Source organism: Bombyx mandarina, chromosome 17 (genome assembly GCF_030267445.1).
Source record: "Bombyx mandarina strain Sakado chromosome 17, ASM3026744v2".
NCBI lineage: Eukaryota > Metazoa > Arthropoda > Insecta > Lepidoptera > Bombycidae > Bombyx > Bombyx mandarina.
This window is the reverse complement of record NC_143223.1, coordinates 11,014,257-11,028,150: the sequence shown is the minus strand read 5'-3', so window position 1 is coordinate 11,028,150 and position 13,894 is coordinate 11,014,257. Positions and strand designations below refer to the sequence as shown.

Genomic DNA, 13,894 nt, shown 5'->3' with positions numbered 1-13,894 from the left:
GTATTCCATACAAATGAATCCATTACATATGCCCTCTGTAAACGTTGCTTAGATGGCAGATGACAGAAGTTAGAATAGTGAATTGCCTGCCACCTAGATAATGCACCGTCATTTAAAATGCAGGAGCTTGTTAAGAATTCAGTTAACAATATTTTAGTCGTTATGGCCTTAATGGACTTCGGTATAGATGCATTAATTAAATGTAAATTCTGCCTAAGTTTTTTGGTGTGTATCTGTGGTTTTATAGTTTCTCTATTTTATGTAAATTATTGTAAAAGGACTGCGAAATTTAAAAAATGTTATTGCAGTTACAATTTATATCCAAATACGGATCAAGTCACTTGTTTGCAGTCCTCATTTTGAATTTGCGGGCTAAACCTCGGAGAACGCTGCTACCGACTCTCCTGTGAATCCTTTATTTGCTTTTAAGATACATGGAGTGGTGCTAGTGTAAGTTACTGCATATTATAGGCCGAGAATATGTTCACGTGAATATCAACCTACCGACATGTGATCAAGAATGAAGCATTACTATAGGTCCCGCAGTAGTCGAAATTCGACTATAATTAATTAGAATTGTAAGTTTTTACACTTCTATAATTACAAATTTCGCCAAGACTATACTATAAAAAATATACAAAAAGACAAACAATATTTAATTTTTTCTCTATTTGACCACAGACGTCAACAAAAGTTGACGTCAACAAAAGAACAAAAGTTTGACAATAAATAGTATGCATGCGTGTGTGCGTCAAATACATGGTATGTAATGTGTGTAATGTTTTCTTTATTGATTTAATGTATCTTATATGCATTATTTAAAATAAAATATTACAATTCTGCACTTCTTCTCTATATTCTCTATAAGTGTGGAAAATTTCATACTCCTCCGTCCGCGCAATTTTCGTAAAAAAGGATACAAAGTTTTTGCTTCACGTATTAATATTGAAGCGTTATAAAAACCTATTGAAGTTGACTCGCGTACGGTTGTCATCGGCAGCGTGTATGTAAGACGTTGATCTCAGTATTTGTCAAAATTTCTTTTCATGTAATTGTTTAGGACAGGAAATATCAAAACATATTAATTGATTCGTCAGCGCACGGTCGAGCGGAAGTGAGGGCGTTCAGACGAAGCCGTAGTGGGCGGGAGTAATGCCATTAACGAGAGATTTTAACTCGAGCACAACTCGGCATTGTTTTATTGGGTCACATTACACATATCAACTTAATACGCTTGACGTCCTATGTATTTTACTCTGCCAACATTACTAATGACAAAACAAACATATTAGAGTAATTTGCATTAGCACACAGTTATATTTCGGCGGATAAGCGCGTGATTTCGTCCATTAAAAACAACATTTCTGATGTTTCAATGTAATATATGTATATAGCTTCGCATCTGGATTAATTTTCTTGATAAATATAGTTGATTGACAGGTTTGATCAAAATAAATAAAAAATAATAGATTATATTTAGTTTCATTAATTGCATATATGATAATGTCACCATATTGTCATTATCAGCTACAAGCAATTCTACTACTGAGTTTGAATTTCCTAACTCCATAGACCGTGCTGCAATAGTGTGCTTTGGTTTGAAGGATGTGTGGGCTAGACGTTGTAGATGTCTATGAGTTAAGGTAAGCACCTAACACCAGATGGATCGTGAGCTCGTCCGCTCATATGAACAATAAAAAAAACATGTTATATTTTGTGCTTTTCTCTACATCGGTGAAAGGTCTCATCGTTCACCGGTTGCTATGTGCCTAACACAAAAAAACCTTTAGGACCGGAGTAATATTTGGATTATGATACTGAAACTTTTCCTCATATTACAAGGCGGTCTTCCCTGGTCATCGTTCTCGTCGAACCCGTCGTGTAGTAAATTAACCCACAGACACAGCCCACTGAGTTTCTCGTTGGACATTCTCAGTGGGTCGCGTTTCCGATCCGGTGGTAGATTCTGCGAACGGCTCTTCCTAAGGCTTACATTAGCAACATCGTCAGGTTTGAGCCCCGTGATCTCACCTACTCTAGCCTGGTGACTATGACATGGTCTCTCTAGACCATCAGCTTTGTTAGAAAAAAAAGCAATCTTCAGGCTGCAGGGTCAGGTGGCTTATCGCAAGACGTGCCGGGAGATCGTATAAGCGATTTTTTTCTGTTACCTAAAATAATAAACGTAGTTTATTTTATTATCAGTGCACATTTTTTGTTTAACCAATTGAGAAAAACAATTAAATATAAATTAAAATAATAAAACAAACACTCTATGTGAAAGGAACGTGCATTTAAATATTTGCTTTGTAAACGGGTGAACAATAGGAATTTGTATGAAAATAAACATTAATGTTCGTAATTAATAGTTACTTACGAAGTTCTTACATGTGTTTAACGGCCGTCTGGTGTAGTGGTAAGTGACATGGTCACTACACAAGGGGGTCGCGGGTTCGAATCCCGCCAAGGGAAGATATTTGTATGATAAATATAAATGTCTTTGCCAGGGTTATGGATGTATATTAAATATATGTATGTGTATAATAAAAATATTACATTTATATCCGTTATCTGGTACCTGTAACACAAGTTCTTTACGAACTTATCACGGGACCAGTTAACGTGGCGTGATTGTTAGTAAATATTTAAAATATTTATATTTATATGACTGCGTATATGACTGCGTGTTTAGTATTGTCAATATTCTCACGACTCGTAAATATGTTTTTATTGACAAAAAGCTTGCGAGATTATTCTGCAAACATTATCGAAATTCTGATGAGAAGTTTTTGCGACAAACTACTTTAATCAAACTATTAGAACAAATTTCGTTAACGCAGCTTGCACTAGGAATTGACTAGGATTTTTTTCCTATCTAATTGCTGGTAGCCTCGAGGCCAGCCAGTCAGCTATACGCAGATTGTTAGACAAGACGTTAGATTAGGAGAGCAAAAGCAGTACTTCGCTGAATCTACCACCGTGGGATGTGTTTGTGCGTTAGGTTGCACCTCAAACTCTTGTCAGATTCGACAAGTTCGACGAGAATGACTAGCAGAAAACAACACTTATTAAAAAAGCTTTACGGCCTCTTCATGAGAGTTCACTCTTTCTCTCTCTAACTCTCTATAGCGACTCTCTTTAGTGAATGCGTGCGTGATAGTTTTGGTACTCAATGATATGCACAAGCCTTGTGCGTGATCGACTGTATAACTTCAGTATTTTATTTACCTTTTTTTGTATAATTTATTGTTTTATATCATGTTTCAATTAAATCACTTTCTTTGCAAAATTAGCGAACAAAATATTATTTTTCATTTCTTATTAGGATCCCCTGTTAGAATGCTTTTCAATTATTTATTCTTATTGTAAACAAGGAGTGGCCTTTTATTACAAACAGCCGTTACGTATCGCCCACAATAAAATCACATCTCGTATCTCGAACCTTTTTTTTTGGCGTAGATGGGGTCCACGCCCAGTTGATGCTCATCATTTTGAACATGAACATAAATATCACTACGTGATTAGCGCTGCCCATTTCGTTACAAAAATTCTCAACTACAGACATTCCTTGTGAAGCAGTGTCCGTCCCACGTTTATTGCCAGTTTCCACAATACAGGATATACTAATTTGGGATATTTTGTAATATTTAGAAGACGTCTTAGTTTTGTTTACTTTTGTGTTTTGTTCTTTGAGTTCTATTGTGTTTTTTCTTAGTAACATTCTGTAATAATGTTATTGCGTGAAATTTATTTGGGATTATACATACGGCTTTCTTTTTTTTGACCGATTGATTGTAATCGATATTAAATCGATTATAATACGACTCACAAATATCGTATACAAAAAAAAAACATGCGAAGATAATACTAATTTAGTAGATAGTTATTACAATCATGTCTATCATTGTATGTACCAGATTAGTATTTGAGGTGATAATTTGCGTTTAGCGGTAGTATAATAACCTCAAGACCTCTCAAGACATTTGCAAATGTGCGATGCGAGGCTCTTTTTATTTTTATTTATTTTAATGCTTAGATGGGTGGACGAGCTCACAGCCCACCTGGTGTTAAGTGGTTACTGGAGCCCATAGACATCTACAACGTAAATGCGCCACCCACCTTGAGATATAAGTTCTAAGGTGTCAGCATAATTACAACGGCTGTCCCACCCTTCAAACCGAAGCGCATTACTGCTTCACGGCAGAAATAGGTGGGGTGGTGGTACCTACCCGTGCGGACTCGCAAGAGATCCTACCACCAGTAAACACCATGAAATACACAATAACAGGCTTAGATGTTCATGGCAATAATCTCTGAAGTCCTCAGTGTACCACAAAAGCTTACATTGAAGACTGAAGTAAGTTTTCACGTTAACGTAATCGCAATTAGCGATTTAAAGGGGCCGAGACGTCTTTTACTCATGACACAGTGGACAACTCGTTCTCAAGTGCAACGTAGGGTTGACACCTGTAAATAATCAAAATAATAATTTTTAGTAATGAAATCTTTTAAAATGTCGCTATAGCATATACTAAAGGATTACTTTAATAATAGCCGCTTCAAAAAAAGAAATATGTCAAATTAACTCGATCTAAATATGATTGTTCATAGGGTTCAGCTTAAATACAAACAGTAAAGTAAGCTACGTCTTAATGCGACTATTGCTAAATAGTTTTCACGCTGATATTACTGTGACGAAATTAATGTAATATACCAATTTTCAATGTTATATTCAAATTAAATTATAAATTTACTTAAGAATGTAATTCAAATCCTAAATGTCATGAGAGTAATAAATATTGGACTAAACATGTGTAGTTTTATATGTTTAGGTTATTCTGTGCATTAAAAATTAAAGAAATACCTAATGTTTAGAAAAATATGATAGAAAAGATGACAGTATTCAGATTGCAATGCTGTTTATTACAGATGATTATGAATAATATTGAAACTCATTAAATTAATAATGAATGGAGGTAAGCAAAGTCAGTATTGTCTGAAAAAAATATGTAAATAATTTATTATAAGAGTCTATTATAAGAGTCCACATTTTGTCTATTATAAGAGTGTCAACATTGGATCGATATGATAATTATTGTACAACAAAAATGCTTACAGCTGCTAGCGGAGTTTCTTTACTGACTTTACTTAAGTATTGTTCTGCGAAATAATTACTTTGTAATGAACTAAAGAGATCGCGTCAACAAACAATATTTGTATTAATAACACCACTCTATACGTCATAACGGTACGCAAAGGCTTGGCTCTGTCCCTGACATTGTTGAATGAGTGACGGTAACATTAGGTGGGCTGTATGCCCGTCTGCCTACTAGGGCAATAAAAAGAGAGAAGAAAAAAAAGATGTGTGGTGTCGTGGGACACCGGATAGGAACGAAGTTCCTTATTATAAAAATATTAATTTTAAGTTATATTCGAGGAGGTTTCGCAACAATCCACGGTCATGCGGTAACGTGCGAACTTATTGTGGTACACTTCATTCACGGTTGTTTGCATAAGAGTTACATATATTGCGCAAACGAACGCTCTGAGATCGTGGTCGATGAATGATAAAAAAATATGTTATTTTTCTACGTTATTACAAAGTTAAGTCGTACACTGTGTGCATTACTAATAAAAATCTTACGTTACGGACGTTTTTCCCCGGTTAGGGTACCCCTCCGCATCGTGCCATAAGGAACTTCGTTCCAAAATCATACATATTCATACTGTTTTTTTTTGACATACTTGTGTAAGGCCATGCGAGTTGACGGCCATACTAGTTTTGTACTCTATTTAGTAGCATCTAGCTATCTATGTACTAGTTTTTTACTAATTTGTATCGAAGTCCACGAACATATTGTCAACCCTATTAATATCGATATTCGTACACCGCCAACTGGCTGAACAACTTTCGCAGCTCGTCCCAATCATACAAGTAACTATATTACATAATAGTGTCGTCCGTTCGCAAGTAAAATTCAAAGGTAACAATGCAATGCTTTCAAACTTTCAACATTACCAATAGTTCACTTATTTGACCTCATGACATTATACAATGATTGATATGTCTAGAATTACGCAATTGTAAAATGATTAAGCTTGAAGTCACTTATATATTAAACTACTTTTGACATTATTAGCTTAAATAGAGCATTAGATTGATAGATGATTTCTTCTGATAACTTTTCTACATTAATAATGTGATTCGTTCTTATTTAGGGATGGCATTCAAATAAAAAATAAAAAAATTGGAGCCCTAAGTAATGTGTTCTAAAGCTAAGAATTTAGTAATTTACTCAAAAAATAAAGTCCTAAGCAAGAATTACGGTCCTAAGTTGTAGCTAAGCTAAATCGATTTCGACAACTTCAGTAAATAATTTAGGTTCGTTTATGAAATTAATTTAAAGATTTAATTGATCCTTTATTATTTTCGTGTTACAATTTACTATTTGTTAAGGAGTATTTTTATTCCGCACGGCTATGTATCACCTATCAGCCACGAAAGAGTCATGTGTTGCACTTTAAAGGGCGGGAAAGCGGTCTTAAAATACAATTGAAGCTTAGACCTCACGTCTCAAGGAAGGTGGCAGCATTCACCTTGTGTATCTATGAGCTCCAATGACCACGTTGGACTGAAAGCTTATTTATCCACTTGTGTAATCTATCTATCCTCTATCTATATAGTTATATATACAATTGGGTTGCTGTTCGTTAGTCTCGCTAAAACTCGAGAACGGCTGGACCGATTTGGATAATTTTGGTCTTGAACTTTTTGTGGAAGTCCAGAGAAGGTTTAAAAGGTAGATAACTATGAAAATCCTAGGAATTAAATAAAAATAACAATGTTGTTTTTCCTTTGATGTCCCCCCCCCCTTTTTTTTTTAACGGATTCCTTTTGTTTGTTTAAGTTTATTTTATACAAAAGTTTAGGTCTTTTATTTATCGATAGAGGCACTATAAAGTCTGCCGGATCAGCTAGTAAATAAATAAAAATTACTATTCAATAACGAACAGCAAATACACGAAAACGTTTTGTAGCTTTTAATCCAACAAATATTATTCAGAAATGAGAGGTCAAGTTTTATAGCGAATTGCGATATCTATTAGAATTAATTTGCAATCAATTTCAATCGCTATGCAGTTGTGGATTTATCATACGATTTGCTCACGAAACCATGAAGGTCCTTCTACAATACACGTGTTTGGATCAAAATCGTTTGTCATTGTTGGAGATCATGTGATTTCACATGGTTTCCTGAACCATATACTGTTTAGTGGTGTTTTGTTCGTTGAATAGACTAATATAACGTGTGACCTTCGTTAGGGCCTTGAGGAAATACGTACAATTTAAATAGAACCGTTCAGCTGAGTAAAGTGAATGTTGTCTAACCTAATTGTAAATAGTTCGGATACGTTTCGACTTGCTATTCTATTATAAAATTGTACAGAATAGGACGATAAATCGGTAGTAAATTCAGTTATGACCTGAAGATGGAGGCCTGTAAAAGAATACGTAAATAACTCTATGTATTTATGATATGAAAATATCATGGGCGTGTTCATTGATGTACAGAAAAAAACCGTCATAAAACTAAAAACAAAAAGATTTAATTTCTAAATTATGTAGAACAAATTTTCTACGATAAATATCATATCAATATTTAATAACATTATTTCTATTAAATCAGCGAAGTTCTAATGAACTGATGCAGCAGCTGCTTATATTTGCACAGTTGCAACAAATGTTTGAGTTATTATTATATTAATTATATAATAATAACTCAATATATAATATAAGTTTTGATGTAAAAATTCTTGAATTTTTCGAGTCTAGTCAAGAGAAATTTCTGATTTGTAGCCGTCGATATTCCAGGCAACCTTGTCCCAGTGGCGTTGACAATCGGCATCTAGTTATATCGGAGCTTGCGTGGGCGCGGGATCTTTCACTAACAACGCGTTTGCTCAAAACACTTCATTCGCTTGCACTAGCGTATCGTTTTACGGATTCCTTTCAGTTTTCTTTCTTGATAAATAAATATTATTAACCTATTTGGTGAGCTGGGCGTGAATCAGTTGTTTTTAAAGTGACTGTGATCGTAGCTAATATCGATCGATGCTAGTTCGTCATTGTATTTATCACTAAGTGTTGTGTCTGTGATTAGTATAATTGTGATGAGGTATTTTCAGTTCTGTCTGGTTCTCCTCTGTAGGTAAATATAATCGTTATTTGCACACTTTTGTTTTTAATTCGTACCCGATGATTAACGTAACGCAGTGCTTTTATATAGAAATTTAATCGTTTTTTTTTAATTCATAAAAAAAATATCACTTTCGGTATATATTATTATTATATTATTATATTAGTTTTTTCAGTTTTAGCTTCTAGAAACATAATATGCATAATTCTAAAATTGATTTTATTTTAGACTCTTGTTAATCTTTTTTTTTGACTTGTTATGTGATAAAGTTTAAAGCCCATCTAACGAGAATATCTTTTTTGCCCTTGAGACATGATGTCGAAATTTCAATTGTATTGCATAAATATTATCTTGCCTTTCACGTTGGAAGCAAGAATGACTTCTCCAGGGCAGAAATAGGTAGTATGCTAATCTGCTTTTCCTGAAAGAAGTTTGCTTTTAGCATTATGATCGTCTAACGTTCTTTTTTCGTCACGTCTTTTCTTTGTAATAAATTTTATGATGTAGAATTTTAATTATATGCATATTCTATTCTAATCTAAGAAAATCATTATACTCTCACTATTTTTTATTATAAAATTATATATACTTGTGAATATTGTAGTGAAATCGTTGGCGATGACTAGCACGTTTTCATATAGCCGCCTGCCCTTGTAACTAAATAAAATAGTCAATTATGCATTTAAATAATACATTATGGCGTAAAAAAACAACTTATACATATTTATTCCTCATAAACCTTACCTAAAGTCCTCAAATTGCTCATTTATAAATATATTTAACATTTAATAGAGGATAAAATTTGATATGATGAAATTATGAGATTAAAAGAGTAAAAATTAAATACGATTCATAGTTTCATAACTTCTAACAAGTTTTAAGAATTGTGAATACAACGTATTTGTTTCATCATTATTTTCAAGCAATAAAAATCTAGATAAGGTAAATGACTTCCTTCTAATTTAATGGTCTACGAAGGTCACAGGTGAGTGGTTATCGTCACTTAATGACATTACCAAGATCGCAAGCACAACCAACTAAGTAGCTGTCAATCGATACGTAAATAAAGAATATGTATATTAACTTATAAATAAAAATATCTAAAAATAAACTGAGAGTATTCGAAGCACTATATCATTTCTATTCTTAGTTTGTTAAACATTGAATACAAATTTAAATTTAATTTAATTTTATACGTCGCGACTCATACCCCCATTGTTTGCTTTTGAAGCACATTATAAATGATAGTGGTCGTAATAGAATCTTTAGTATGATATGATAATCGATCATCGATTACTACTTCTGTCTATTGCTTTTTTCAATTACATGGCGTCTCCCCGACGTGCGGTGCTGTCAGAATTTAGTAAAAAGGGAATCGTAGGTCTATTGAATTTAATTTTCTTTCTTGTATCGCTCTTGTCAGAACGGTGAGGGCATTTTTTTTATTGCTCTTGTAGACAAACGAGCATACGGCTCACCTGATGGTGAGTGGTTACCTTCGCCCATGGATTTCAGCAATGCCAGGGGCAGAGCCAAGCCGCTGCCTACCGCTTAATACTCTCCACAAGTCTCGTTTGAAGAAGGACATGTCATATCGTTCGGGAAATATCTCTCGCTCGTCATTCAGTATCATTGCTGTGGGCAGATTTTGTGCGCCTCACGAGCAATCGCCACCTCTCCCGGTTTGCTGTGAGCCTAGTACACTCATGCAAACAACTGCCAACAAAATTACAATAAACAAGTTTAAAAAATAAATAAGACAGAAAATATCATACTCGTAAATGTACTAAATCCATTTTCGTTACGGAATTACTACGAAAGAAAAATTGCAGAAATTAGCTCGAAGGGGCAGGCGTCTGGTAAATGAAAGAGTGCCTACTCTGATTAGTATGTGAACAGATTAATTATGAGAATTCGACTGCTACGACAGATCTTCTGACCAGTGACAACTACCACAAGTCGCTAAATAGATAAGGGAGAGCTAGTCTTCTATTTTCTGAGGTTTTCGCAATTCGTAATATTATACTATTAACACTTTCACTGTGTACTTACAATGGTTTTCTTTTATAAGATTTAGCATAGCCTCGCGATTACACTTACGTTCTTTTTGTGATAATGATTGAAACGTGATTTTTTTAAAGTAAATAATAGAAGGATCATAAAATTAAATCTTCTTAATTCTTAAAAATAGATTTTTGGTACATATATATAGCTTCAGAGTATACTTTTAATAATCAATTGATCCACTACATTACTATTAAATTAGTTCTATTTCATAGCCGGAAGAAAGAGCTCTTGGCCTATCTGGTGTTGATTGGTCAGTGTAGCCCAGGGGTCACTCAATGGCCTATCTGGTGATGATTGGTCAGCGTGACCCAGGGATCACTCAATGGCCAATCTGGTGTTGATTGGTCAGTGTAGCCCAGGGGTCACTCAATGGCCTATCTGGTGTTGATTGGTCAGTGTAGGCCAGGGGTCACTCAATGGCCTATCTGGTGTTGATTGGTCAGTGTAGCCCAGGGGTCACTCAATGGCCTATCTGGTGATGATTGGTCAGTGTAGCCCAGGGGGCACACAATGGCCAATTTGGTGTTGATTGGTCAGTGTAACCCAGGGGTCACTCAATGGCCTATCTGGTGTTGATTGGTTAGTGTACTCACTCAATGGGTCCCACTCAATGGGTCGACTCATTTTGTGCGGACCGCAAGAACACAGCAACTTGCACTACGAAGGTACGAAAGAGTACGAAAGTTTCCAGTGAAGAACTCTGGACCAAGCTGGAAATAAATATCCAGAACTACAAAAAATAGCTTTGAAACTTCTAATTTTGTGTGGGTCAACATATATGTATTTGTGATATGTAATAAAATACTAATTGACTAAGTGACTAAGTGACTCCTGGTATAGCTCATAGACATCAACAACACGGATGTTGCCACCCACCAACGCTTTCTTAAAGGTGTCACGTTGATATTTACAACAGCTTGTCGTCAATATTAAGATAAACTAGATGATGACCCAGCTTTGTTCGGTTTTTTTTGATAACGCCCTCTTGTTGTGTCTTTAAAGCGGTTAGTTGCCGTCAATTAAGAAAAATAGTAATATTATTCGCCAATAGATGTTGGGAAGAGTTGATTATTGAAAACACGAATAAAACAACATTTTCTGAAAATAAATCGTAGCTAGATCGATTTATCGCCCCCGAAATCTCCTGTATACTAAATTTTATGAAAATCGTTGGAGCCGTTTCCGAGATTCAGATTATATATATATATTAATATACCAGAATTGCTCGTTCAAAGGTATAAGATATAATAGTCTTTATAAATCTTGTCAATAACTTGAAGCATTAGCTTATATACCTAGTCGCAGTAAAAGCCGACAGTTTTTTTTTGCGTTCGAACAATACGTATGTACGTATTGATCCGAATGCCTTCAAGTTCATTTCTAATCCCATTACAATAAATTATTATTTACGTTTCAGTGTTAACGTAAGCATTTCTTTCACACGATAAAACATTTAATAACTATTCGACTTTGTTTCCTTAAATAAAAACGGTAGCAACCCTATTGCAGTTTTTGCAGTCGTATTGATTTTCTTATAAATCAAATTTAAGGTTTATGATACACCTGATTTATAAAATTCGTCTCTAATTAATTAAAACTACTTTTATGGCTTACTGTAGCGTTCGCTATGTTTAATAATAATATAATATGTAGTATTCACAATGCTTCGAATACTATACAATTTTCATAGTCACGGATGACTGACCAACTTCGTAGTTTTGTTTGCAATTTCTGAAACTTACTTAGTCAGTATTATTAGTTCATCATTATTGTTACTTTCTTTTGTTTGGTGAGTGGTCGCCGATGGACATCAACCAAGCCAGAGGGATAGCTAAGGCGACTTGACTTACGCCCAAGGAATACCATGATGGGAAGTACATTCCAGAGCCAAATTTTACAAACCTACCTTGGGTGAATATATGATGATGAAATATAAGACGATTGTATGATTTAAATCTCCCACCATCTTTTATATACCATGATTACCGAAGTCTATAGAAAAAGAAAGCTTAACCACTGTCCCACAGTTCAAGCCGGGGCTTACTTTGCGGCAGAAATAAGTTTAATGGTAATACCTATCCGTGGAGAATTACAATATACCTTATGCTTAAAGTCCTAAGGGTCCAGTTAGGGCAAATGGCTCCAACGGTATTTTGCCATTACGATCGGTCTTGGAATACGCACTCTGCTTCGGGCCAGGTTAGCCTGATTGTCTTTAATTCCGCCCCCACAGTACACCACCAGGTCTGCTTGGAACGACCTATTTTTCGCTTGCCCTGAGGGGTCCACTCCAAGGCTTGCTTCGGGATGTGTGTGGGGTGCCTTACCACAGTTTATGCTAATGTGAATGCGTTCTTCCAAATTAGGCAGGCAGCGGCTTGGCTCTGCACCTGGCATTGCTGGAGTCCATGGGCGACGGTAACCACTCACCATCAGGTGGGCCGTATGCTCGTCTGCCTAGGGTAATAAAAAAAATGGTTAAAACAAGTTCTTTTGAAAATGAAACAACAACTATAGTTGCATAATATCGTATTATTTGCACGTAATACTACAGAAATTACCGTTGACCTCAGTGGTGCAACAGGTTGATAACATATTCTGCAACATTAAACCGTTCTTAGTCAGAGCGTCTCGGAACCCGTCTACGACCTTGGCTCTCAACCAACCGGTAATAAACCGGTACATTTATATATAAACATACGCATTCACTTGTCAGTGAGCACGTGCTGTGCCTTGTAAGGAACTTTTGCTCTTTTTCAACTTTCAGAACTAGTAGTAGGGGAGCTCAATTCATTTCGAAATGATTTTTGTCTACCTGATGGTTGTCTGGAAGAGATCGATAAGATCGCCAATTTTACTTTTTTTGTATTTAATGTATCGCACTGTTTATTTGTTTTTTGGCGTACAATAAAGAATACTCTCTCTCTCTCTCTCAAGCGGGTATTTCGTGATTTACTCATATTTTTTTTTTCATTATCAACCCTTACTTAACCACCCCCATCATGCAAGCGATCAGATTAACATTCGTATATTATTAAAAATACGTAGAACATTTACGCTATCAATATCTGACGCGCTCGAGTATGTCCAGGCAACAGTTTTTTTTAACAAATTTGAAAATCTATAGCCGCTTCCCCCACAGATGAAAAGGTATACATTATATGACATTTTTTTCTTATTATCATCTAAGTTTTGCAACCCAATAGGTCTCTATGACGCTTGACTAAATCCCCATTTAGCATCTTGGGCTCCCCTACTTTAGTAATCGAATATTGTGACCGCGGTCCTAGTGTTTAGGTATCTTTGACTTTTCCACCAGGCATAGCCAGCGGTCCTAGTGTTTAGGTATCTATGACTTTTTCACCAGGCATAGCCAAACTATAAACGTATAGAATCAGGCAAGCTGTCTGCTCGTCGGATCTAGAAATCAATAAAAAATAACAGTATATACGCATCATCGAAACTGCGATCTGTTAAGCACGCAAAGGGACGAGCCATCGGTCACAAGCGCGAAAACCGTTTAAATAAGATTACAATTTTTTTTTATTAGTAAATATTAAAACCAGTTTACAAACAAGGCCCTGTACTGATAACATTAACAAACAGAGGCTGATTAACTTTCACGCACC

The 13,894-nt window shown here is 35.3% G+C and overlaps 1 protein-coding gene across 2 annotated transcripts in view; it reads left to right on the top strand.

Annotated features, from left to right (window-relative positions):
- LOC114240700 (extracellular serine/threonine protein CG31145) overlaps positions 1–13,894 on the top strand; it is a 142,419-nt gene that overhangs the window by 33,468 nt on the left and 95,057 nt on the right. Inside the window, exon 1 of one of the 2 annotated variants that reach the window (XM_089734352.1) lies at positions 8,119–8,210. The exons of the other annotated variant lie outside the window; for it this stretch is intronic. Coding sequence (XP_089590478.1) covers positions 8,173–8,210 — 38 coding nt within the window. The 5' untranslated portion in view covers positions 8,119–8,172. Of the gene's footprint in view, positions 1–8,118; positions 8,211–13,894 lie in introns of those variants that run through there. 2 annotated transcript variants of the gene reach the window in all.